This window comes from Halichondria panicea, chromosome 7, assembly GCF_963675165.1.
Source record: "Halichondria panicea chromosome 7, odHalPani1.1, whole genome shotgun sequence".
NCBI classification, from domain to species: domain Eukaryota; kingdom Metazoa; phylum Porifera; class Demospongiae; order Suberitida; family Halichondriidae; genus Halichondria; species Halichondria panicea.
The window spans coordinates 7000064-7024345 of record NC_087383.1 but is presented as its reverse complement, the minus strand read 5'-3'; the positions used below and the strand labels follow the sequence as shown (position 1 = coordinate 7024345).

The window sequence follows — 24282 nt, the reverse complement described above, 5'->3', positions numbered from 1 at the left end:
ACTGCAGCGCCAATACCAATGAAGCTATATTGTATTAGCAGACTATTACACACATGTATACAGTTACAACAAGTGTTGCAAGCGTGCACTATAATAATACCGTGAACTATAATAATAGTTCGTTTACTAAGTTCATATATTTTGTCTCCCTGGCTTATGCCCTAGCTCTATTCCATTGTCGAGAAGGCTTGCACACCATTCTGAAGTTAGAAGAGGCTACCTCTACAATGGTCGTATGGTCGTAGTTAAGTTGGAAACACAAATTCAAAGATTTCTCATGGTCTGTACAGAAACCAAGTTCAAACATCCCAACCATACGTGACAGGCTCTAGGAAAACCAGACTATTGGAGCAGAATTTAGTATTGAGCTACAGCTAAATTTATACCTACAGTATAAAATCTCAAATAAAATGTTATTGGTGTATACGTATCTACAGTCCTTCTACTACCTCTCTGTAAAATCTGATGCTCTAAATCCAACTCTTTCCATTGAAACGCTTCGTCCAAACTTTCGTTATTACCTTATTTCTCCTAATTGAGCAATCTTTGAGAGCCATTTTTCTCGATACTACATTTTACGGCTTCGAGTTTCTAACGAGCATAACTCGGGTATGAAACTAGGTATGTGAACACTAAGCATACCATTGTGTAGGCGATGCTCTGCTCTATCACTTGGTACATTAATCACCAAAATTTTAGTCTGCTCCAATAGTCTGGTTTTCCCAGAGCCTGTCACATATTACGACCATTATAGAGGTATACAGTAGACTCTTGTTAATCTGGTCACCCTTGGGCCCATGCAGCTTGGCCGGAATAGCGAGGTGGCTGTAGCTCAGGAAATAGCCGCGGCTTAAAAACGACCTTACCTCGAATCTAATGACTACTTTTGCGGTTCTTGTCTCGAGGATAATGTAGGATAAGGAATCATTCTGTTCTCTATTTAAGTGTAATCCAATTTTATTTGCTAAACCACACCCATAACGCCATATCCGGCCGTAATATTCGTATATAAAATTACATTGAACCTTGTTTGGGACAGCCAGCACTGGCCGGTAAACGGAATAGGGAGTGGCCGTACTTCAGGGTGAGTTTTGTGCAGTAAACATAATATTATAGCTAGCATTCCGTGCCAAGCCAAATGGCTGGTATATCGAGGTGGCCGTACTTCAGAGAGCCGGAATAGCGAGAGTCTACTGTAGATGAGAGCCTCTTCTATAGTTTCAGACTATAATGTGCAAATAAACCTTCTCAATAGAAACATTTTCGTGGACTTAATTTTTGTGTAGGATTACTAACCCACAAAATCCGCGAAAATTAAGCCCCTCGAAAATTTCGCGCTATACGATAGTACATCGGCGTGAACGGGCAACACCTATATGATTACACATGTAATATATACCATGGCCATGCAGGCCGTATTTTAATCGGCCTGGATTCGAGGCTAATTCCTGACATAATTACACTCACCACTATAGGAGCTGTGACCAGGGATGGACTAACTCCACTGGGAGTGGCAGTCAGAGAGGGGCACCTGGACATCATAAAGTTCCTCATCATGAAATGCAATGTGGCTGTCAATGGTAATTAGTTAGTATAGTAATACAATAATTATTATTTTGTGCATAATTATGCTGTACTGGGTTGTCAAATACTAACAATTATGTAGGTTGTACATTTCTCGGTATTATTGAACACCTTGCTAACCTACAGTATGCCTTGATTCCTTGATAAGAGGTATAGGGCCTGCACTGGTCACTGTTTTGCATCGTTATTATAGTAACTTGTTAGTGTATAACAATTAAAACATGAGTGTATATACGGAAACCCATATGGTGGTAGCTATAATAATTATTAATTATATAAAGAGGATGAACCTTCTGATGATCAAAGAGTTATTCAAGTGTATCTAGCCTGTATACATGCATGTAATTATTATAGTAACAATCAAACATTTTTTGGCGCTCGCTCTCAGCTAGCACCCACCTTACTAGTTGCATTTCCTAGAAACGCCACTGTGCTCTGACAGGTATAATTATGGTATAGTCTGTGTTTGTATATATTATAGACTGCTACAGCTGCTCAAGGATCAATGAAGTGCAAACAAGAGTTTCTATAATAATTTATATTAGCCTCGATCCCAGGCCAATCCGTCTCCAATTGAACACTAGGTCGCCTCCTCGGCCTGGTATTGATTGTATCTGGGTGTGTATCTGGGTATGCATGTGCTGTGGTTGCTGTGGTTGCTCAGGTATTTGCTCAAAAAGAGCGAATACCTGAGCAAGGTGGAGCGAATAGAAACACTAATAGTGTATGTATAAGCATACTTACTCCGTAAATCACCGTTAAATCACAAAGAACTCCGTGTCATAGGTATATTCTTTAGCAAGTTTAGTTTGTCATAGATATAGGCTTAGCTAGAGTGTGAGGAGCTGTCTTGTGCGAAGGAAGAAGGATCATCACTCTTGTGAAAGAACAGACCTATGTTCTCAAGTTTCTGCTATCAGTTGGCTACCTTGGATTGACTCGACTACACAATTTAATACAAGCGCTTGATTAGACCATTGATTGCCAGATACACTTGGTAGAGTCTATCCTCAGACTCCCGCCATCGATCTCTTGTATACTATGCTCAGGGGTGTCTACAAGTGGCTGGGCCTGGGATGTATTGTCAAAGTGAGCGATATAAATCAATAATACCATTTCATCATTGGAAATTGTACACTATAGCCTATAGCCCAATACTTGGTATCTGGATCAAGATATGACATTACGGTACTGGCACTGGTGTTGTGTTAGCCTCCTTCATCGGCCTTCAAGGAAGTGCGGCCTGGGATCGAGGCTAGTTTTGTGTGGACCATCACTGTGAGTTACAAAATGTATAGTGGAATAGTGAATTTAAGTTCTACTAATTAGTATACAGGAGCAAAATGGAACCTTCCCCTCCAACCCCCGTTGTACTCTTCCTAGCTGATGGGTGCGAACCCATTGAAAGAGGATGCTCCAGTGCCACTCGTGTCCTTCCCAAGGGGCCGATCTTATAGAACTACCTGCACTAAAACTACTGACGTGGAATGGCTCTTTCAACACTTGTGGTTACTATCCTGACCAGTGACGTCAGGATTCTACTGTCTCTTGATGCACTGTGAACACACAATCTTTGTTATGCCACCTGAAGGCTTAGCAGGCATATCCAACGCAGTATTTATTAAGTCTTTCTGGAAGCTCTTGTTTGAGATCTTCGCTTCTAAACATCTGCATTTATTATGGACGCAGTACTGCTGTGCAGTACACTCTACAGATAACAGTATTAATTTCTAGTGTCTGTATTTTTAGCCAACTGTGATGAACTGAAGATGTTACAGTACATAGCATTCCTCTTGATACTTACCAGTTTCCGGTCACGCCCAGATACAATCAATACCAGGCCGAGGAGGCGACCTAGCGTTCAATTGGAGACGGATGGGCCTGGGATCGAGGCTAATAGTATATATAGGCTTCTATAGTAGCGTTTTTTTTATTGCGATTTTGCGGATTTGGAGTTATAGCTATAATTATAGGTTTATTTACTTGGAATGCCATCGCAGCCTTTCAGAAGAGAGAGTAGCAAAACTCGTCCATGGAGTGTTGCTCTCTACTTAAAGTAGATAATTTTATAGCTCTGCACTATAATTATAATGCTAGCTGGCTTTATTGCATGCAACTATACTACCTAGCTTTTTGTATTAATTGTACCTGTTGTTTTGATGTATCAAATGGGTTCACCTATAATTATAAGTTAGTTAGTTGACTGTTCATAGTAGCTAGCTATAGCTCTACGCAGGCCGGTCTATTATGGGACTTACCCTGGCTAAGAATGCATGGGATTTCCCTATAGTCTTACACAACGTGTGACCGGAAGTGGGCGTAACTCCCAAAAATGTTTGTACTGCGCGTTCGTTAATTTGAAATCCCCCTTTTCTTTTTCCTGGATCTGCTACTAAGACAAGTTCAGTCGGCAGAGCATCAGACTCTTAATCTGAGGATCATGGGTTTGAGCCCCACATTGGATGAATTTTTGTTCGCTGGTATTGCCCATTCTATATGTGCATGTGCTGAACACCACGGGTGATAATGCAGCGCCAACGCCAATGAAGCTATACTGTACTAGCAGCCTATTACACACATGTATACAGTTACAACAAGTGTTGCAAGCGTGCACTTGCTAATGCCTCTCGCCATGTTTTTGCTTTCGCTCAAAAGTATTACTAGAGTGTTATAGAAGAGATAAGTAATATTTGCAATGTGTTTTGATTGTTTCACAAGAAAGTGCATGCCGATCGTCTTAAATTGCCTGTAGCCAAACAATGGGTGAAACCCTTTGTCAAAGGCATAGTCAGTAGTCTGTGAAAGACAGAAATCAATCACATAAAGTAATAATAATTATTATCTATAACAAGCAGTCATCTAAAAAGAGTTATCAGAAAAGGTTGGTTTGTGGCTTACCAGGACCTCAACAAAAAAGAAAATTGATTCTGCCAGGATCTGGCGTTCAAAATGGATTCTCTTACACGTGGTATTGAGCGCATGCACATTACATCCAGGAAGAAGGGGTGTGTCTGCAAGTTCCATAATGATTACTAAAAATTTAATAGCTAGCTTCTTTAGCAGCTCTTTCTTACTCTTGTATAGCAGCTAGCGCTTTAGTGCAAGGCTAACTCGAATAGAAAGTTTGTGCGAACAGATGATGCTATGAAAGATTCCTGAAGAGACTGCAACAGCCTTCAATGTGAGTCAAACTAGCCATTTAACTCGAGAATGTTTGCTAATCCACGAATCAAAATCCATGAGAACGTGACTAGAAGCCTATTGTTTTTGTCGCATTACAAGTAACCGTTGAGCAGTTGCAGCTGGAACAGACACACACACAGTCAGCTTTACCGTATCCCTCATGCGGCTACGCCTCGAGGCATAATTATACACATGGTCTGAAAAAATTGTTGGGAAATATGGTGAGCCTTTTGTTTCAAAATGGCGATACAAAATACCATGTGTTGGTGTCCCAAAAATCAACTCGATTTGTTTTATCAACTCGATTTTATCCAGGTAAGGATCGACTCGATGTGTTTTATCAACTCAATTTTATCCAGGTAAGGATCGACTCGATGTGTTTTTATCAACTCGATTTTATCCAGGTAAGGATCGACTCGATGTGTTTTATCAACTCGATTTCGAGAGGATCGACTCGATTCCAGGCCGCTGGGGGAAAAGGCGAGTTTCAAGGGCGGCTTGATATCAAGGCTATACTCTTGCAACAAAGGTGCTAGGCTCAGACAAGAGGCACTGAGACTCTTGAGGCCACATGCACGCCTACAGCAGCTCAGAGTAGCTCAGATGGGGACCTTCTGAGCCTGAGATCACACAGCAGCTACTTGCTATGTTTCATGAACTCAAGAGTCAAGTAGACCAGCATTTAGTGATTTAATTTACTGTGATCCAGCACAAGTAAGCTGCTGTGACCTTCTGCAGGCGTACCTGGAAGGTCAGCTACTCTGACCTGCTGTAGGCCTGCATGTGGACTCAAGAGTCTCAGTGCCTTGTCTGAGCCTAGCGCCTTTGTGAGTACAGCCATAGATAGCCTAGATATCAAGCCGCCCTCGAAACTCGCCTTTTCCCCCAGCGGCCTGGAATCGAGTTGATAAAACACATCGAGTGGATCCTTACCTGGATAAATCAAGTTGATAACATCCAGTCGATCCTTACCTGGATAAAATCGAGTTGATAAAACACATCGAGTCGATCCTTACCTGGATAAAATCGAGTTGATATAACACATCGAGTCGATCCCTACCAGATAAAGTCGATAAAATCGAGTTGATTTTTGGGACACCAACACATGGTATTTTGTATCGCCATTTTGAAACAAAAGGCTCACCATAGGGAAATGATTGTTGCTAAAAAAGGATGCTGAAAGTTTCATGTCTATAATTATAATTATTTTTAATATTGACTCTTGTAGCTATAGCGTTCTAATGCAGAGCTATATTATAATTATAGCTAATAAGAATTAAGATGTAATTATACTCAACTGATTTTGCTACGTTAGAGTCTGCAGTCTGCAATAAAATTCAGTGAATTTTAGTTGTGACAAATCAGAGAAAAGCAGCAGAACAGAAGAACGGCGTAGATCATTCATAGCCTTCAATGTATTACTAAGCAAAACTAGTCGAAGCATAATAATTAATTATTTATTTATTAATTTTTGTAAATCCACTTGTTGCCCAGTGAGTGGGCAGATCAAAGCATTCCAGTGCTCAGTATATGGCATGTTGCATCACTGCCATGGCTACCATATATTGCACTGCATTATATGGCATAATGCACTGGATTATATGCACTTGCACTGTGTGTAAATGCAGTAGATTTCTTTAAGAGATATCCATTTGGGACTTATGCCCCACCATCCCAACCAATAACTCATTTGGTTCCTTTTATAGGCTACTACTTTTATAACTATACTAGTGGGAAGAAAACCTAAAAATTTACTATGGAATTCAGCAAAACTAATGAATACACTAAATTGCGGCCCTCGGGCATTATATTGCTCCAATGCAATATATGGCATGTTGCACTCTGGCTGGGCAATAACTATAATACTGAATATGACTTAGTCTGTCTAGAAGCCTCTTATTCGTATACACTTATTGAGCAGTTGTATATCACTCTACACAGACACACGCACAAACACACTACTGCATGTATACCTCGCTGCGAGGTATATAATTATAGCGTAGTATTCGTTGTACTGAGTTATGATGCCTCTGTGCATGTGCTTGCACAGCGAGGTATATACGCTGATGTGTGTGTGTGTGTGTGTGTGTGTGTGTGTGTGTGTGTGTGTGTGTGTGTGTGTGTGTGTGTAGAGTGCTGTAACTTGTAATACAGCTGTTCAAGGATCTGTATAATTATAGTGTGGATGTACAAAATAGTTAGTTTCGTAGTACTGTATAGAACTCATTTATAAATGTATTTTAAGCACTGCATGTTTTTTGTATACCAGTGCTTTTCCGTATGCAAATAATTGTCAGTTTATCTATAATAATTATGAGCTATGGTTGTAGCTATAATTATATGCTGTATCAAGGAAGTATTGACTGCTGAAGGTGGGAGAGGGCATGCAACTATTAGTAAGCATCTATCCAACATGCTCACCGAAAATTACCTAAGAGTGACACATACTTTTCCACGTATAGTATATAATACTGTTTATTAGCCGTATTTTGGAATGATAGTGTATTAGCTATAATGGATTGTGCTAGTGAGTTCATGACTCCAGTGATGAGATATAGACGACAGAGGACTACGTCATCAAGTCTCAAGCTCATGATCAGTGGGAGTATAAATTATTATAGTGAGGAAGTACCAGCGTCAGAGCACCACCATCGCCACTTAAAGATCATATCAGGAGGGGTTTGCTTGCCAAATTATATATAGGGGTATAGGGCCAAGGGACTGTTGAGTCAAGGAGGTCTGAAGTATAACTGGTACTAAGTTCCATATGCAGACTGTTATATACATCGTAAAATAGTAGTGATCACTATTATTTTACGATGTATAATTATAACAGTCTGCATGTATCATAATAATCAGAACTGAAGAGGGTCACTACCATTGAAGTATATTATATAGAAAGGTCTGAGAGTGTCTAGTCTGCTATATCTTGGACCATCACCAAGATATAGCAGTTAACGGTTTCTGGGGAAGCACATTCGAAAGAACATACTTTACTTTGACGTTCTCCTTGACCAGACATGCCCAACTTTCGTCTGCGTACAGAAAACATAAACACATGTAGAATTCAGAATAACACTTAATATTTAGCTGTAATAGCAACATCATTTGCATGCATTTTCTCCTTTACATTAATTTCTCTCGACATTTTTATCTCTCTAGTAAATACACATGTGATCCTTGCCAGAACGCAATAGTTAGATCACAAAGGGTCAACTTTTCTGCTGGTTTGGTTCGTTCACAAAGGTTTTTCACTAGCAAATATTCTAGTAATATGGTATATATGGCAAGTCTATTTGCTATCAAATGCTGCATGCGTGCTACTGTGAAAAATCTCTCTTATTTTTGTTTTTAACTCGTTCAATACAAGTAATAGTTGTGACACACGAAAATATGCCCATCTTGAATAAACGCCCATCCCCTCTTTTGCTTCAAAGTTCTTGCACGAGGGTATTTTCACTCGATTATAAGAATAAAGAGTTGAGCATGCGCAGTAGCTGAATACCACATGCTCACTTTTAATTTTAGTGTCTGACAGAAGAAAGAAAGTTTTAGGTAGTAGCTAGTAAGATCTAGAGTAGACTATAATTATACTCTTTGCTGGACTATAATTATAAGATCAAAAATATAACTTTCTCTGTATGGATCTGTTTGACCTTGAAGATGTATAATTATGCAGAGAACAAGTAGTCGTATAATAATTATGCTGAGAAAGGAAAACACAAAGTCCAAGAAAGTTATCACACATGCAGGCTAATTTTGCAAGTTACCTTGCCTTGGTTTTGAAACGAACTACCTGATAGCTATATACTCTGTTACAGTATAGGAGTATATGTCCTACCATATCCTTTGGGAAGTTTCTGCCACATCTGACATCGACAAGCATTGAATAGAGGAATAGAGTCAGAGTTCACTTCATTGTCGTGTCATGCTTTAATCATAATTATTATTCATGCATTAGTTTATAACATTGTTGTCAATAAAATGTTCATACTATGTATTAAAATGAAAATACAATAAGATTTGTCATAGAGCGAAGTGTAAACCTCGATTTGAGGCCGCGGGTGGACGTATATTCGAATGAAAACTCGCCGTTCGCGATTAAACGCCCAGTCAGGACTCTAATAAGCCTAGACTTCTTGCTGGGCGTATTTTCTCGAGGGTACGGTATAGCCTCCTTCACTGGCCTCCCCTGAAGAGAAAAAAACGAAACTGCATGCCTTCAATGTGAGTTTTTTTATGTAGACTAGCCAGAGCGAAGCTTTAACGTTGCTTGAGGCTTGTATAGAAACTCTTAGTTTCAGAGTCTTCTTTAAATGTGTTAATAATTATAGCCTAGCTTGCATAATGCTTAGCACTATTCTAAATCAGTTATATGCCCTTAGTAGCACCCTCGCTATATGCTTGGGATGCTACAGCCTCAGGCCTTCGAATCTCAAAACCAGAGACCTTGGACTCAGCCAATATTTATGACGTTGTAACGGATTGGAGTTGCACTCGCCGAATTTCTTGTTTCTACACATTTCATGCTTTTCCTGCCAATCATATACGTTCACAATGTTTCACAGTGCAAAATTAGTTTTTTAGTTCGATTCCGTTTCTTTCTTCAGTACAGAAGTATTATACGTTTCGAAAATGTGAAAAAATGCCTAAGAGGAATGTCAAGAAGCAGAGAAGAGAAGACAGGACTGGAATAAACACCCATTATAATTATGATAAAATGACAGCCATGTTTACTGCATGTATATAGATATACTTTGTAGAGCATTGTTCAGGCCTTCATACAGAAAAAAATTGACAGGGGGGAGAAAATCAACATTTCTAAAATGGGAGGCTCGGCGATTATCCGTATCTTGGGGGATCTGCGAAATTGTTGTGTTTAGAGACTGTCGTACATCGCATCTTAATTCATTCTTAAGAGTTATTAAGTATTGTGGAATGTCATAAAAAATGCAGAAATCCAATTGCCTAGGTTGAATGGCACTATAGATAAAAGCCATAGCCTGAGCGACACAAGCCTTTCTCACTAAATGAAGGTCGCTGAATCGCCCTCTGTACTTATACAGATATAGTGACTCCGAAGAAGAAATTGTGGACGTATGGAACAGAAAGAGTATTATATATAGAAGAATAGCAGTTTAATTAAAGTAGCTTCGTAAAGAACTCATTATTGTTGTTATAAAACACTCTTTGTTTGGTTGGTGTGTAACAGGCCGTAACACAGTGCGTTATGGCCTATATTTCAATACAATTGCCAGGGGGGGAGCGCCCCTCCCTCTATGAAGCCCGGGTGTTGCTGAAGAGTATAATTTATATGGAGGCCTAACCCAGTGTCTATTATGGTCGATCTAGCCAGTGCATACTTCTAGCATAATTATAATTATGTTATAGTTATAACATGGGCACAAGGGATATATGCAATTGCAAGTTATAGCTCCAAAATGAGCTAAAAAATTATTTAAGCTTTAAATTTTAAATTATGACGGTAGCGGTAGTGATAATTGTTTGCACGTTGTGTGTGCACGTTGTAGGTACCAGCACATGCACATTGAGCAGCTCTTTCACATGGTATTATTAATATCCTGCATCAAGGTACGCTTTGTGCAGTATACTGTCGAAGTAGCCTACACAGGCTCTCCTTTTCTGTTCTTTATCTAAATCGTTCAATCTATAGAATATTTTGCTGGTGAAAAACCTTTGCGAATGAAAGCACCAAGGGTGCTGATGCCTCGGTAGAGGTGCCAAAGCTACATAACATTCCTACTAATAGCGTTTTTACACACATAAATTTGATGAACAATCTTGCATTGAATTTGCTGCATGCAGGCATGCAGAATCTAGAATCACAGGGAAACTCAAAGAGTGGGTAATGATCGGCCATGATTGTTGTTAAAAACGATCGATGCCAAAAGTTCAAGCCAAGGTTAATAGCTGTATCAGTAGAGCCTTGCAGCTCTCTTCTCACTGTTGCAGCTACAATAGCTAGCGTTCTAGTGCAGAGCTAAGTAACTACTAAGTAGAGTAGCAACACTCCATGGACAAGTTTCGCTACTCACTCTTCTGAAAAGGCTGCATTGGCATTCCAAGCAATACTAGGCATAACTGGCTCGAGAACGAAGCATTATTTTGTAAATCCACGAATTAAAATCCATGACTAGAAGCCTATAATTATAGAAACTCTTACTTGCACTTGATTCATCCTTGAGCAGCTGTATCAGTCTATACACACACACACACACACACACACACACACACACACACAAACACACTACCGTATACCTCGCTTGCACATGCGCACCGAGGCATAATAAGCTCAAGCAGCAGAAAATTTGACCCTTTGCGATCTAACTATTGCGTTCTGGTAAGGATCGTGTGTATTTACTAGTATATTTTGCGATTTTATTATTGTGAATTGATCAACCCTCGCAAAGTTCACATAGAATTATGTTTGATGCTCACAAAACATTCTATACTAGCTGTAATTGTTCAATAAAATACGGAAGGAATGGAGGAATATAATTACGGTAAGATAAAATTAAAACTGTTCAATAAAATAAAATACAGTATTAATTGGAGGAATCATTTATAGAGGTATAGAGTTAGCAAAAAGGAGAGCATGTATAATTATATTGGGAAGTCGTGTGAGGGTAGAAGGACGGTAGAAGGGTGAAAATGAGCGTGGGTATGCAGTGCTAGAGTCTATAATATTATTGTGTGTTTATATATACAGGGTTTTGCAGAATCTTTGAAATAGAGGGTGTAGAGCATTCCTTATAGGATATCTAATGTTTACACATTGTGGTGTCATATACATATTGTGGTGAAATGCCAAGTCTGATTGGGAAGCAACAGTCAAAATCAAAATGGCTTTTTTCTTGTGAAAAAATATCAAGGCATTATTTGGGATATAAGATGCAGAGAATAGTGCATCAGACAGAGCTGCTTGGACTATCTTATCAAAGTGTTGCTGAGAATCTTCAAGTTGATCCATCAACTGTTGTAGAATACAGTAGTAGCAAGAGTTTATGATAGAGGAGAGAGTATCGAACGTAGGCATACTGTACATCAGATGTATGCGGAGAGTAACGTGACTTCCTGTATCTGTCACAAGCTTGGAATTTGCACACTGACCAATCCAAGCGTGGGTGATGTAATCTATCAACTCATCCAAGTGTGGGTGATGTAATCTACTTTCTTGATAGATTACATCACCCACACTGGATTGGTCAGTGTGCAAATTCCAAGCTTGTGACAGATACAGGAAGTCACGTTACTCTTCGCATACATCTGATGTACAGTATGCCTACGTTCGATACTCTCTCCTCTATCATAAACTCTTGGTAGTAGTAGTGCCATGCACTTAGATCTACAACTTATGGTTGACCACAGATAACCATATAAGGAACGCTCAACGCAAAACGCTTTTTTGTGGATATTGCAAAGATTATGCAAAACCCTGTAGAATAATTATATTCTTGTGTCTTAGATCTAAACTAATAGCTTAGTCATCATTATCATCTAGCAGGTAGCTATACTGTCACCAGAGCTGGCCACGCTAGTTCCCTGACTTTGCATGCAGTAGCTTGTTGGCATGCAGTATCTCAGTACAAGTCTTATTATTATTGAATGCGTGGGAGAATACCTTACGTCCCGATTGTGGGCTACATATCTCCCACGTTCATAAATATCCTTGTGGATCACGCCATTTCCTAAACCAAGCCCTTATACTTTTTCTTAACTGTACCCCAATTTCTTTTTTTGCATGCTGCCTTATTTTGCTATTCTTTTTTGCTACCTTCTATTTATGGATGAACAACGGCAAGAAAAAAGGCCTGGGAACGAGGCTAAGATTAGTGACCGTTTGATAATGGCTCCAATATCTTCGTAGTACAACCTCAGGGTGTTTTATATAGGGCAGCTAAACAACGATGCTTATAATTATTGAGTGAGAGGACATGCAGTGACTGGGATCATATAGGAATCTACTTTTCAGATATCAAGCTATTAATAAAGAGCATGTATGGAGAGCCAGAGGAAGCTCCTGAGCATATATAATTATAGAACAAGTCTCCTGGACATTGTAAGTAACTATAATAATTATAGAACATCATAATTATGTGGATCATAATAATTATTATAGCTATATAGGTATAATAGGAATCTATGCTTTTCAGAGATCAAGCTATAACATGGAGAGCCAGAGGAAAAAGCTCCTGAGCATAATCATATAATTATAGACCAAGTCCTGGACCTGTATAGAACATCATATAATTATGTGGCTTATAGTCTAGTTAGTGCACAAATAGACGTGAAGTGACAAATGTCAGACTACACATAGCACAAAGTGGTCAGTCAAGAAGTTGAAATGTGCAGTCCTTAATTCTCACTCTAAAGTAGCCACAGTAGCATGTCTCTTGCTTGTTTGCTAGAGCTAGCTATCGTAGCATGATATGCTAGCCTCCTTCACCGGCCACTTCCCTGATGTGTAGTGCGGCCTGGAATCGAGGCTTAGCATGATACATGCATGCACTGGTTTTATCACAAAAATGGCTATTTCAATCAATCACGTGATATCTGTTTTTTTCATGACATTTCCTGCTTATTGAACACAAGCCACGTGATAATTCTGCCCGGTCAATAATTTTGTGACCGAACGTTGGAATCTTTGGTCGATCTTCTAGCTATTATTGACCCGTTATAATCCTCACTGAAATACAACCTCGCAGAGAAGTTTCTGCAGATCCTGATTGAACCGTGTCACCGTGAGAACATTGAGAACACTTATTAAGTGTCTTTAGTCTCTTTGTGCCTTCATACAATATTGACATAATTGTGAAAAAATTACTAGTTAGTGGGGGTGGTCAGTTGCTAGGTAATGATGATAGTGTCAAGATAGCTGGGGTCTGGGTTACTAGTTTAAAAAAAAAAGGTGTCTGTATTTTGAGCTGGGAAAGGTTAACTGTCATGTTGAAAGGTCTACTCCCTCTGGCCCTGTTTGTGGCTCTCTGATTGTTGTGTTCTGATTCTCTCCATGGCTCGTGTGTTCTGGCTCTTTGACTGGCTACGAAGTTTAATTATGCTGTCAGGCAGAGCTCCTTCCTATAAACAGCTCACAGAAGCAACAGCTACAACAAAACTGATTTAGAACCTTGGATCTGCTTTATTCAATTCATGTGAATGTGTTCAGACATCTCCCAATATACAGTATCGAAAAAGGAATAATTATTAATTTTTATCTCTATTGTTATTGCATCCATGCAGCTTAGAGAGTAGATTACCACATTTGTGTGAGTGGCTGTACTTAAATGTTTGATTGGAACCTTTCTAAGAAATGGTGCTGATACCATTGTGTAGGTGAATGAATAAGCTACAACATATCCCAAAAACTTTCCATGACAACATGAGGTGGTGGGTTTGGGGATTAATAAGAACAACAGCAAATTGTTGTAGTGGGTAATCGGTTAGAGTAATAAAATACTAACCTTAAACAGCTAAGGTCTCGGACTTCATAAGATAGTTGCATGTTGAATGGTTTAGGTATCCTGGCTATTCTTCATGGGTCTTATATATGTTCACAGTGTATATAATTCATGATTTACTGATTTTTAGGTATACTTTTGGTTAGAGTAATAACTTCTGAAAATTATAGCTTATAATTATAGCTTTCAAATTTCTATAATAAGTTTACAGATAAAATTAATGGGCTACGTTTTGATACCAAGAACATCCTCTATGCTTATTCCATTGCTGTAATAACACTGAAAAACTACAAATTTTACTATTTTCTACTGTTTTGATGACATCAGCAGCTGCTAACCACAAACCAATCACGCTTCAACCACATAAGTGGGCTACAATAACTGTACGCCCACTCTTAATTAAGTTTGTGGTTGATTAAAGCGTCATTCTAATTTTTTGGGATATGGTGTATAATTATATAGCTTATTCATTCACCTGTATCAGCACCATTTCTAATCAAAAGATATCAACATTTAAGTGCAGCCAGTAATCTACTCTCTGCTGGATGCACTGTACATGTTGAATTTCATGACATTATAACTTGTCAATTATGTGTGATTTCTATGGTTAACGTTACTGTAATTAAATCTTAAAATATGGGCGTAGGCGTATTGTAGCACGACGCTTGGCTTTACGCATTCATTATTGCCCTTGTGGTCACGGCTCAGTGAGTTCTGTCATTATTTTGTAGTACTCGCAATTTCTTTGATGTACATCGTAGAGATGACGCAAGACAATAATAAGTAAATCACAATACAATTATAATTACCTACACTATAATCATGCATTACACAACACGTGAATGTATGAGATATCTTCGAATAACCAAAACTTGTATGAACGAATCATTATTATAGAGTACTGCATATAATTATGTAAGTGCTTAATGATTACTGATGCATATCCATTACAGATGTTCTTCTACTTGCCTGCCAGTATGGGAATACCGAAATCGTGGAATATCTTCTGAATGACGTTGTTGGCTGTGATCCCAATATCAAAGATGACGATGGACACACACCACTCTTTCTTGCCGAGAACAAGGAAATCATTCTACTCTTGTTGCAACATGGAGCTACTGCCGAAGATGTCTATACCAATCATCGCAAAGCTCTTGGTAACGTGTTTTCAAAGGATCCCCTGAAAAACCCAGTGAAGATGCTTGTTATCGGCCACGGTGGAGAAGGAAAGAGCACTCTCATTGAAGCAATGGAACACGAGCCAACTGCATTCACATCTCTAGTCAACATCTTCGTCTCTCCTAAAGAAGTCGATGGAGTTAGCAAGAAAACAGCCGGAATCATCCCTCGATTATTCAAGAGCCGTGTCTTTGGAGATGTGTTGGTCTATGACTTTGCTGGTCAAGAGATCTACTACAGCAGTCACGCTGCCATTATCAAGAATACAGTCGATACGTGTCCACCCGTTTTTGTCATGGTAATCAGTCTCCAGAATAACGACACCATCACAGCAACCTCTGTCTCCTATTGGTTGGGAATTGTTGCCAACCAGTGTGGCAATATGGAGGGCAAAGCACCACTCATTGCGATAGGTAGTCATGCTGATCTCGTGACAAGCACACAAGCGGAGCAAAAGAAGAAAATTATAGTACGAGCCGTTCAAAAGTTTCCAATGTTTGATCTTGCTGGTTTTGTTTCAATGGATTGTCGTTTTTCAAGTTCTGATGGCATGACGATTTTTAGGGATATTGTTGGAACTAGCTGTGCTTCCATTCGAGAGCGGTTGTCTGTGAGCCTCAATGCTCATATGTTTCTTGTCCACCTTCTTGACAAGTACTCGGGTGAGATTGCTGTAACCCTGGAAGAAGTTCAAGGGAAAATAAAGGATCGAGTTTCTAGAAAAGATGAAAAAGTTCTTTCTTTCGTGCCCACCAGCATTCCACGACTTGTTGAGATCTGTGTTCAACTCAGTGACAAAGGTCATATTCTTTTCCTTTGCAATGCTTCCTTTCCAGAAAGGAGCTTCATCGTTATTGACAAATCGAAACTCTTGGCTGAAGTAAATGGCACCATCTTTGCTCCCGAAGATTTCACACAGCATTGTGAGCTTTCCACAAGTACTGGGGTTGTTCTAAAATCAGATCTTTCTAAACACTTCCCCAATTTCAACATCGACATGCTCATTGGATACTTATTTCATCTCGAGCTAGCCGTTCCAATTGAAGACAAAATAGTGCTCAGTCTTATCGACCAGCATCTTCCTGCAACGTCTGTGTCCGTCTCTGGAGGCTTCATCTTCTGTCCAGCACTAATCCGATTGGTAGCTTCCAGCGAACCAATGGCCAACACTATTAATTTCCAGTACAATTTCAACTGGTCCCTGGCCTGTGCACACAATGACCATTTTTTCAACCCTCGATTTCTTCACGTTCTTCTCCTTCGACTGTCTCTATCGCTTGGTCTTGCTCCAGTGGTGGACACTGACAATCCTGCCTTGCAAGGTCAATGCTCAGTCTGGAAGACTGGTGTGTGTTGGGTCACTGAGGATGGAATCAGAGTCCGTGTTGAGGTGATGGAGATGAAGAGTGTCACTATTCAACTACAAGCACCTAAGGTCTCGTTAGATGTACTCGATGTACGATCCACTGTTATCAACAAAGTGGTTGAAGCTGCTCGTGAGTTTTGCCCCAACATAGACACGGACGAACGGTTGTTACCTTCCACTGACATCGCTGGTGCTCCATTGTTTAGTATGAAATCTGTTGCTAAAAGTATTTCTTGTCAGAAGGAATTCGTTAAATCCACAACCAGCACACAAGTTGTACCAGTGAGTGAGCTGCTCCAATCTGAAGTGTACGCTGATCTCGGTGAGAATATTCTACAAGCTCTATACAACGAAGGTGACCCAGCACACGATGAGAAACTCTCTGATGGACTGCTCTCAGCTCTTTCATCTTGTTGGAGCAAGAATCGTGAACTATCAGACATTGTTTGTTCAGTTGTTTCTAGGGCTGCTAAGAGCACACATGGAATCAGTGGCAGTCTAGAGCATGTTCTGACGGTGTGGAGGAGGGACAGTGGTGACGGCACTTGCAAAGCATTGAGACTGATTCTGGATCCACTCAGTGTCTTCTCTGGGAAGAACCCTCTCGTGAGTCATGGAAACTAATTGAATGTTATGTGCATTATGTACCAAAATTGTATCATGTTTCCAGACTCATAAGTTTGTTATGTTGAAATATACTTTTGTCTCATGATTAGGTTTTGGCTGGTGTTGTTCCTACGTTATTTTGTGAAAACATGTTGCCGCAGCAACCTGATGAGTCTGAACCCTCACCCAGTCCAAGCACAATAGGTGAGCACTAAATTAACCCATTTTGCCGCTTATCCCCTTGGGCGTCTGAAAGTGGCAATCCATGCACTGATTTTTATTATAGCTATATACTGTTATTGTTTACCTGATATTACATGCATGGTTATAATTATAGTCAAATTCTCGTGAATGACTGTATTCCCCTCCTATATAATTTATTAGACGGAGCCACGTTGACAACTATTGAGGAGAGGACAGAAGTCAGACAATTACCCTCAAGCCGTGGTGAGATCTCACTAAAATTAATTGTGGCACATTAATTTTAACAATGCACGTTTATAATAGGTTTAGGGGTTATTATTATTTCTGCCTCAGTGGGCGTTCAAGGTATATATATACGGTACTGTGTTTGTGTGTGTGTCTGCTTCAGCTGCTCAAGGATCAATGAAGTTCAAGTATAAGAGTTTCTATAATTATAGCCATGTTTTTTTCGTGGATTTGCAAAATAATGCTTTGTTCTCGAGTTAATATGCCTTTATTTACTTGGAATGCCATTGCAACCTTTTCAGAAGAGTGCACAATTATAGCAAAACTTGTCCACAGAGGTGGTTTTGCTACTCTATACTTAGTAGTTATTAGCTCTGCACTATAAAAAGCTACCATTGCATGCATGGTACAGCTGCAAGGCTCCGCTGATGGAGCCATTAATTTTAGACTTGGACTTTTGCGATACATACAATTATTTATAATTATATCGATCCTTTTGAACAAAAATCATCGATCTAGCTGCATTGATGTACCATACAATTGTATTGTCATTGTGAGGTAGAGACTGAAGTGATAGGACATAAATGCTTATAGTTATTATTTTGATTGCTATTTAGTATAATAATGGACCTCTATAATTATAGGACCACCCGCTAATCGAGTCACACTCCAAGGTCTAGTGAGCAGATACAGTCTGACTGACGAGCAGCTCAATAGTGAAATAGGGGACTCTGATAATTCCTACCTGGCCGAATATTTCGACGGGTCAAAAATCTATGCGAATGCAATGGGACTAACTCCTGCAGAACAGGCCGATGTGAATGAGTTGTACCATAAGAATGGAACTCAAGTAGCCATGACTGAATGCTTGATTCTCTGGAAAAGACACGATCCTTTCTCAGCAACTTACAAAGCTCTACTGGAGTTGATACTGGGACTGAGGAAAGACAAGATAGCTGATGATATCTGTCAGCACTTGACTCAAGTGAGTATAGAATCAAGATTAATTTCAGTGATGTACATGCTTACCACAGTCATGCATTATTGTCTTGTGTTGGGTATACATGCCAGACTGTACTATTGATACTAGCTTGTATGACAGTGTTATCAAACTAATGCTGATTGCATGTCTTTATATTTTACAGGAGGTGTCACTGTCTGATGACATTGGTCCAGGAAGAGTTTATAGTAACTCTCTGTAGATAATAATTTTATTTTACGTACGTAGCTTCATAAATATAGCGAAAACGATAAGTATTGGTTCCTAGCTTGTGTCTCTAATTTAATACGTTTCAAGTTTACACTTTCTATGCTCTCAGTATAATTATATACTATTCATTGTTTTGTAGTTCATTTGTATTATTGACATTAGTGATAGCAAGAAATGAACACACATGTAAAATTTCCTGTCCTTTATGAATGTTACACATAATTATGTCCTGACTTCTTCAGGAATAGTAAAAGAAACTGTACAGGAAACGTGCACTATCCTTTGTAAGTAGGTTGCAGGACACCTGCCATTTTTCAGGAAATGTGCAGATTTTAAAGGGCTGCACTGTAGCAGCACAGCTGTATAGCAGGAAATTTAAATATTTTCCCTGTGTGAGACATTGCTAACTATATACGTGTGTGTGCATGGGGGAACATTCGATGTACTATTTATATATAATATACAGTGGATCCTCTATAAAGGGACAATGGACATTATATATACTCTCTATAATTATACAAACGATCTAGAAGATGTATAACAATTTAAGTTGGCCCGGGATTTTGTTTAACAGGACTAACAATTTATTTAAGGCAGCTGCATGTATACAAGTACATGCATGCATGACCTGCAAAGGTGCCTGCATGCATGGTAACTGGCCTTTAATAATAAATTTATTATATATTATTCAGTGGTGGTTGTTAACAGTGGTTCCACTGTATACCTATTCTACAAAATTAATATACCTTACCAAAATAATACCGTAACGTTTCCCTCGAAGTTACAACACAAAAAGTTTAATTTGCTTCACAACGCAAGTCACATGATATGCACACATATTGTATAATATTTACCTTTCCTGACACAGTGAGATACTTTCCCCATGGGCATGCATGCATGCATGTAGATCTTAACTATAATAATTGTTATATAGTATCAAAGACAGTGCATGGCCGGGTATAATTATAGCTACGTTGCTGACATTTCCAACTGTCACTTCTGTGGGGACGTGCATGTGCATGTGGAAATACTAAACAAGATACATACAAAACTTAACTGACTCATTGTTTTGCTTCTGATCTGTTGAGACTCCATATTCGTCATGGTTATAGGCCAAGTTCACAATTATAATGACTGAACCAATGTTCAGTCATTATAATGGAGTGCATGGGCTAGTTATTGCACAATGATAAAAGTATACCCGCGGAAAGGGGGATCACTACATCTCCATGACAGTAGGTGTGTGGGGAGGAGGAAATGAACTGTTATTAACGAATAATAAATTGATACTACGTACAGTGACATGCACCTTCGATAAACTAAAAGACCCTATGAATGATCACATGCACATAAAAATATTGTGTATATAGTATACACTGTATAATGTGTGCATGGTTATCACACAAGTGCATGACTATATATATTTATAATTAGTATGGCAAATATCAGGAAAAAATGCACACACATTTGCCACAATAATTATTATAGTCACACAATGCACTCTGCGTGAAACCACACACATAATTTTTTACAGTGTACCCTCTAACTCTGCAGGGCCGTAGACAGCGGGGGGGGGGGCAGGAGTGGCAGTTGCCTCCCTGGCATTCTAGATCTGTAGATCTGCCAGAAGTATACTGTGAAACATTCATCTGCACATGCCTTACATGTATTGATATTGAAGTGTATAGGCAGGGCTATCTAAAGCGCTTCACAGGGCCAAAAGAGTTCATTTACAGTAGTATACAACGTTGTACACTATCAACTTTCTTTGTAAACTATGAAGGAAACTATTGTAGATGAACTAAAATTCAACAACATTGTAAACTGTTGATGTACACTCGCAAGTACAAACATAGTTTACAAGCTGTAAACTATCACTTCTGGCCCTGTGCTTGCTTATAATAACTGCCGAGAAAAAGTGATCGGACCTTTTATACTGATATTTAGAGCTCCACTACTACGCCTCTGGGAAGCAGGAGCATCTTCTTAGTACAAGCTACCTTGTTTCAGTTGCTCCATGAATAGCTAAGTTGGTGCCACAGCAAGTTACAAGTTGCCATACTCAAAGGATATGAAAAACAGTTGACCATTTTTTTTTAGTAAAAATGTTCAGCTGATATTTTTGCCACCCATGCAAACCTACGCTATCTACGGCCCTTCTCTGCATTAATACAGTCAACAAAACAAGGGTGCATGATTGATAAGAGACTTTCAACTTTTCTCTAAGAGGTGCATTACGTAGCTTTAGATAAGGCCTATCACTTGGTATGTTCAGATCATAATAATTATTGGCAAAAGGTCTATAGAGTGAGCAGATACAGTCTGACTGACGAGCAGCTCAACAGTGAAATAGGGGACTCTGATAATTCCTACCTGGCCGAATATTTTGACGGGTCAAAAATCTATGCGAATGCAATGGGACTAGCTAACTCCTGCAGAACAGGCCGATGTGAATAAGTTGTACCATAAGAATGAAACTCAAGTAGTCATGACTGAATGCTTGATTCTCTGGAAAAGACACGATCCTTTCTCAGCAAAACTTGACTCAATGTGAGTATAATCAAGATTAATTTTAGTGATGTCCAAACATGCATGCATTAGTGTCTTGTGTTGGGTACATGCTATAGACTGTACTAGTGTATGACAGTGAAGTATAATAATATTATTAAACTAATGCTGATTGTCTCCATATATATTGTACAGGAGGTATCACTGTCTAATGACATTGTCACGTGTGGAGAGGTGTACAGGAACACTTGCTCAAGTAACTCTCTGTAGAATGTTTGATACTCACAATTCATTTAGTTTGCAAATAGCTTCAATCATAAAATTAATAATTATAGAATAATTATAGTATTTTTATTGTGTTTATTGTGTCTCATAAAAATCGAGTTTTTATATTTTCTAAGCATGCACTTGGTATTTATAATCAATACATAATTTTTGTAGTTCATTTGAATTTAACAATTGACATTATAATCAAAGTGATTGACAAAGAAACCAAAGTAATAAATGAACACGATTATTAGATTGAGGTTGGAAAGCAAGTCAGACTTAACTAATATATAGTACTGACATGTCAGTGCATGGAACCTCTATAATAAAGAAAACTCCAATAAAGCTTATAGGGACAATGCAGTACCTCTCGATGTTTTAATACATAATTATAGCTAGTCTGGACAGGTGTAAAAATAATGTATTACTGAAAAAAGCTTTATGTATTATAGCTAGCTTATGGTCATTCTCATCCCTATAATTATATTATAAATTATTGCCGTCATGTGATTAGGGCTTCGCAAATTATATCAATAATTATGAGCATAATTTTTTGATATAGGGAGACTTCTATAATTATAGGAACTAGCATAATTGAGAATAATAGGGCACTAAATTAACATAATTTGACCCTCATGATCAGAGTCTGGTTGACCTATACATAATCTCACATCTTATTATTAGTTATTACAAGATATGTACTGTATATAAGCACTATAGCTACTAGGCATGGCATGCATGGAGGAGTACTTTATCTTTCGGCACTAAATATAGTTATTATAGAGGACTTTCTGTAAAGTGGTCCCGGGCCGATTTATAACAATGTTGAAATAGAGATAACGAGGCTGGGAAAGAGTCTATACCTCAGGTAATGCTATATCATGCAGTATACAACTACAAACAGATTTTTGATGTCTTTATATTAAGCCCCACACATTGTAGTCTTGATTCCAGGCCGAGTTTTCGCTCTTATAATGGTTATAATAGGTGAACAACTATAGGGATCGAGGCTATAATTATACTCTTTTGTGTGAATTTAAAGATCCCGATAATTATTACCACTGCATGTTAGATCCAATCCACAATTGGCCAGGCACACGTTAATTAATAGCACATGCATAATTATGATAATAAGTACGAATGGTTCGATATAGCTACAAAAAAATATAAGGATAATTTCAAAATCATCATTGATAATTGACAGACTGAACACCACCGCTACGTATAGTAAAATTTGAAAGAGAAAAAGAAAATAATTTTATAATTATCATTAGGCTGACAGCCTTGGGGCTCCCCATTCTCCTTGTAGCACACTATTTGCACAGTATTATTGTTAAAGTTCTGTATTGGCACTATATATTATGTATATAGTGACAATCCGTCCTGACAACTCATTCCCGTGCATTGTTGTCCATTGCATAAAGACCTAGCTGCTTACAATGATTTGTATAACAACTATTATATCTGTAGAATACTATAGCCATGGGAATTTCAAAATTTTAACTTATAAGCTACCAACTAGCTTGTTCATGTCTGAGTATAATTATACACAACTGAAATTGATATCAGCATCATTCATCAGATCAGATAATTATGCATAACTTCTATTTCCCATGATAATGCTGAGTGGTACATTATACATTATTTTTATTTTCTCGCAAACCTGTTATGCAAATAGCAGTTAGGCTTATTACAGGAAACCCATTATACATGCTCGTGCATGCCGAAGTAGAGTTCAAAGTGCTTTCAAAAGAACAAATTCCCGTATAGACATTGTAACTGTTGAATGTGAGAGCAATGTGAAGGAACAATCACTAACAGCTGAGCAATTGACGATAGCCCATGCAAAACCATGAGATATAACGTTCCGAATCGGAATAAAAAAATAAGTAGGTATATAAGAGTCCTCAAGTACAGCTAATACATTTATGTTACCAGTTTCTACAACTAGGAGATTGCCAACGAACATAATTATCTCAGGCACCGGCCACTACCACATGCACGTTACAAGTTAAACAGGAAAATCCCGATAACCATCCAGCGTTCTTTACACACTACAATATTGCATGCACTCAGTGCAACTCAAACTTCTGGAACGCGAGTACTAGCTATAGTCTATATAATTATAAGAGCAAACAGTGACGTAAAAGGATTCTCTAAACTATGTTCAAACCAAGAGTATACTGCATCGAAGTTATTTCCGTACCTGAAATTCAAAGCAAAGCAATACAAAACTAGTACAAAATTATACCTCTTTTTTTGTCTCGACAAATAAGATTATAATATATAGCTAGTAACGTAATTAACAGTGTCAAGTTTTGATGGAGAAAGCCAAAAATAGCCTATGAGGTCCCGATAAAAGCAAACAAGGTGATACGGATGTGAAATACCTCAGGACACTCAACAATTTTTGAGAATCTAAGTTCCTCAACAAACTGCAAAGCTTGTACTATTAATATACTCAATAGTTA

At 38.6% G+C, this 24282-nt stretch overlaps 1 protein-coding gene across 2 annotated transcripts in view; it reads left to right on the top strand.

Annotated features, from left to right (window-relative positions):
• Window positions 1-24282, top strand: part of LOC135338443 (uncharacterized) — a 90561-nt gene that overhangs the window by 22623 nt on the left and 43656 nt on the right. Inside the window, exons 8-13 of one of the 2 annotated variants that reach the window (XM_064534564.1) lie at window positions 1476-1580; window positions 15200-17397; window positions 17508-17601; window positions 17782-17844; window positions 18471-18811; window positions 18972-19269. In XM_064534564.1, coding sequence (XP_064390634.1) covers window positions 1476-1580; window positions 15200-17397; window positions 17508-17601; window positions 17782-17844; window positions 18471-18811; window positions 18972-19028 — 2858 coding nt within the window. In that variant the 3' untranslated portion in view covers window positions 19029-19269. Of the gene's footprint in view, window positions 1-1475; window positions 1581-15199; window positions 17398-17507; window positions 17602-17781; window positions 17845-18470; window positions 18812-18971; window positions 19270-24282 lie in introns of those variants that run through there. The other variant, XM_064534563.1, reaches the window with a different exon arrangement.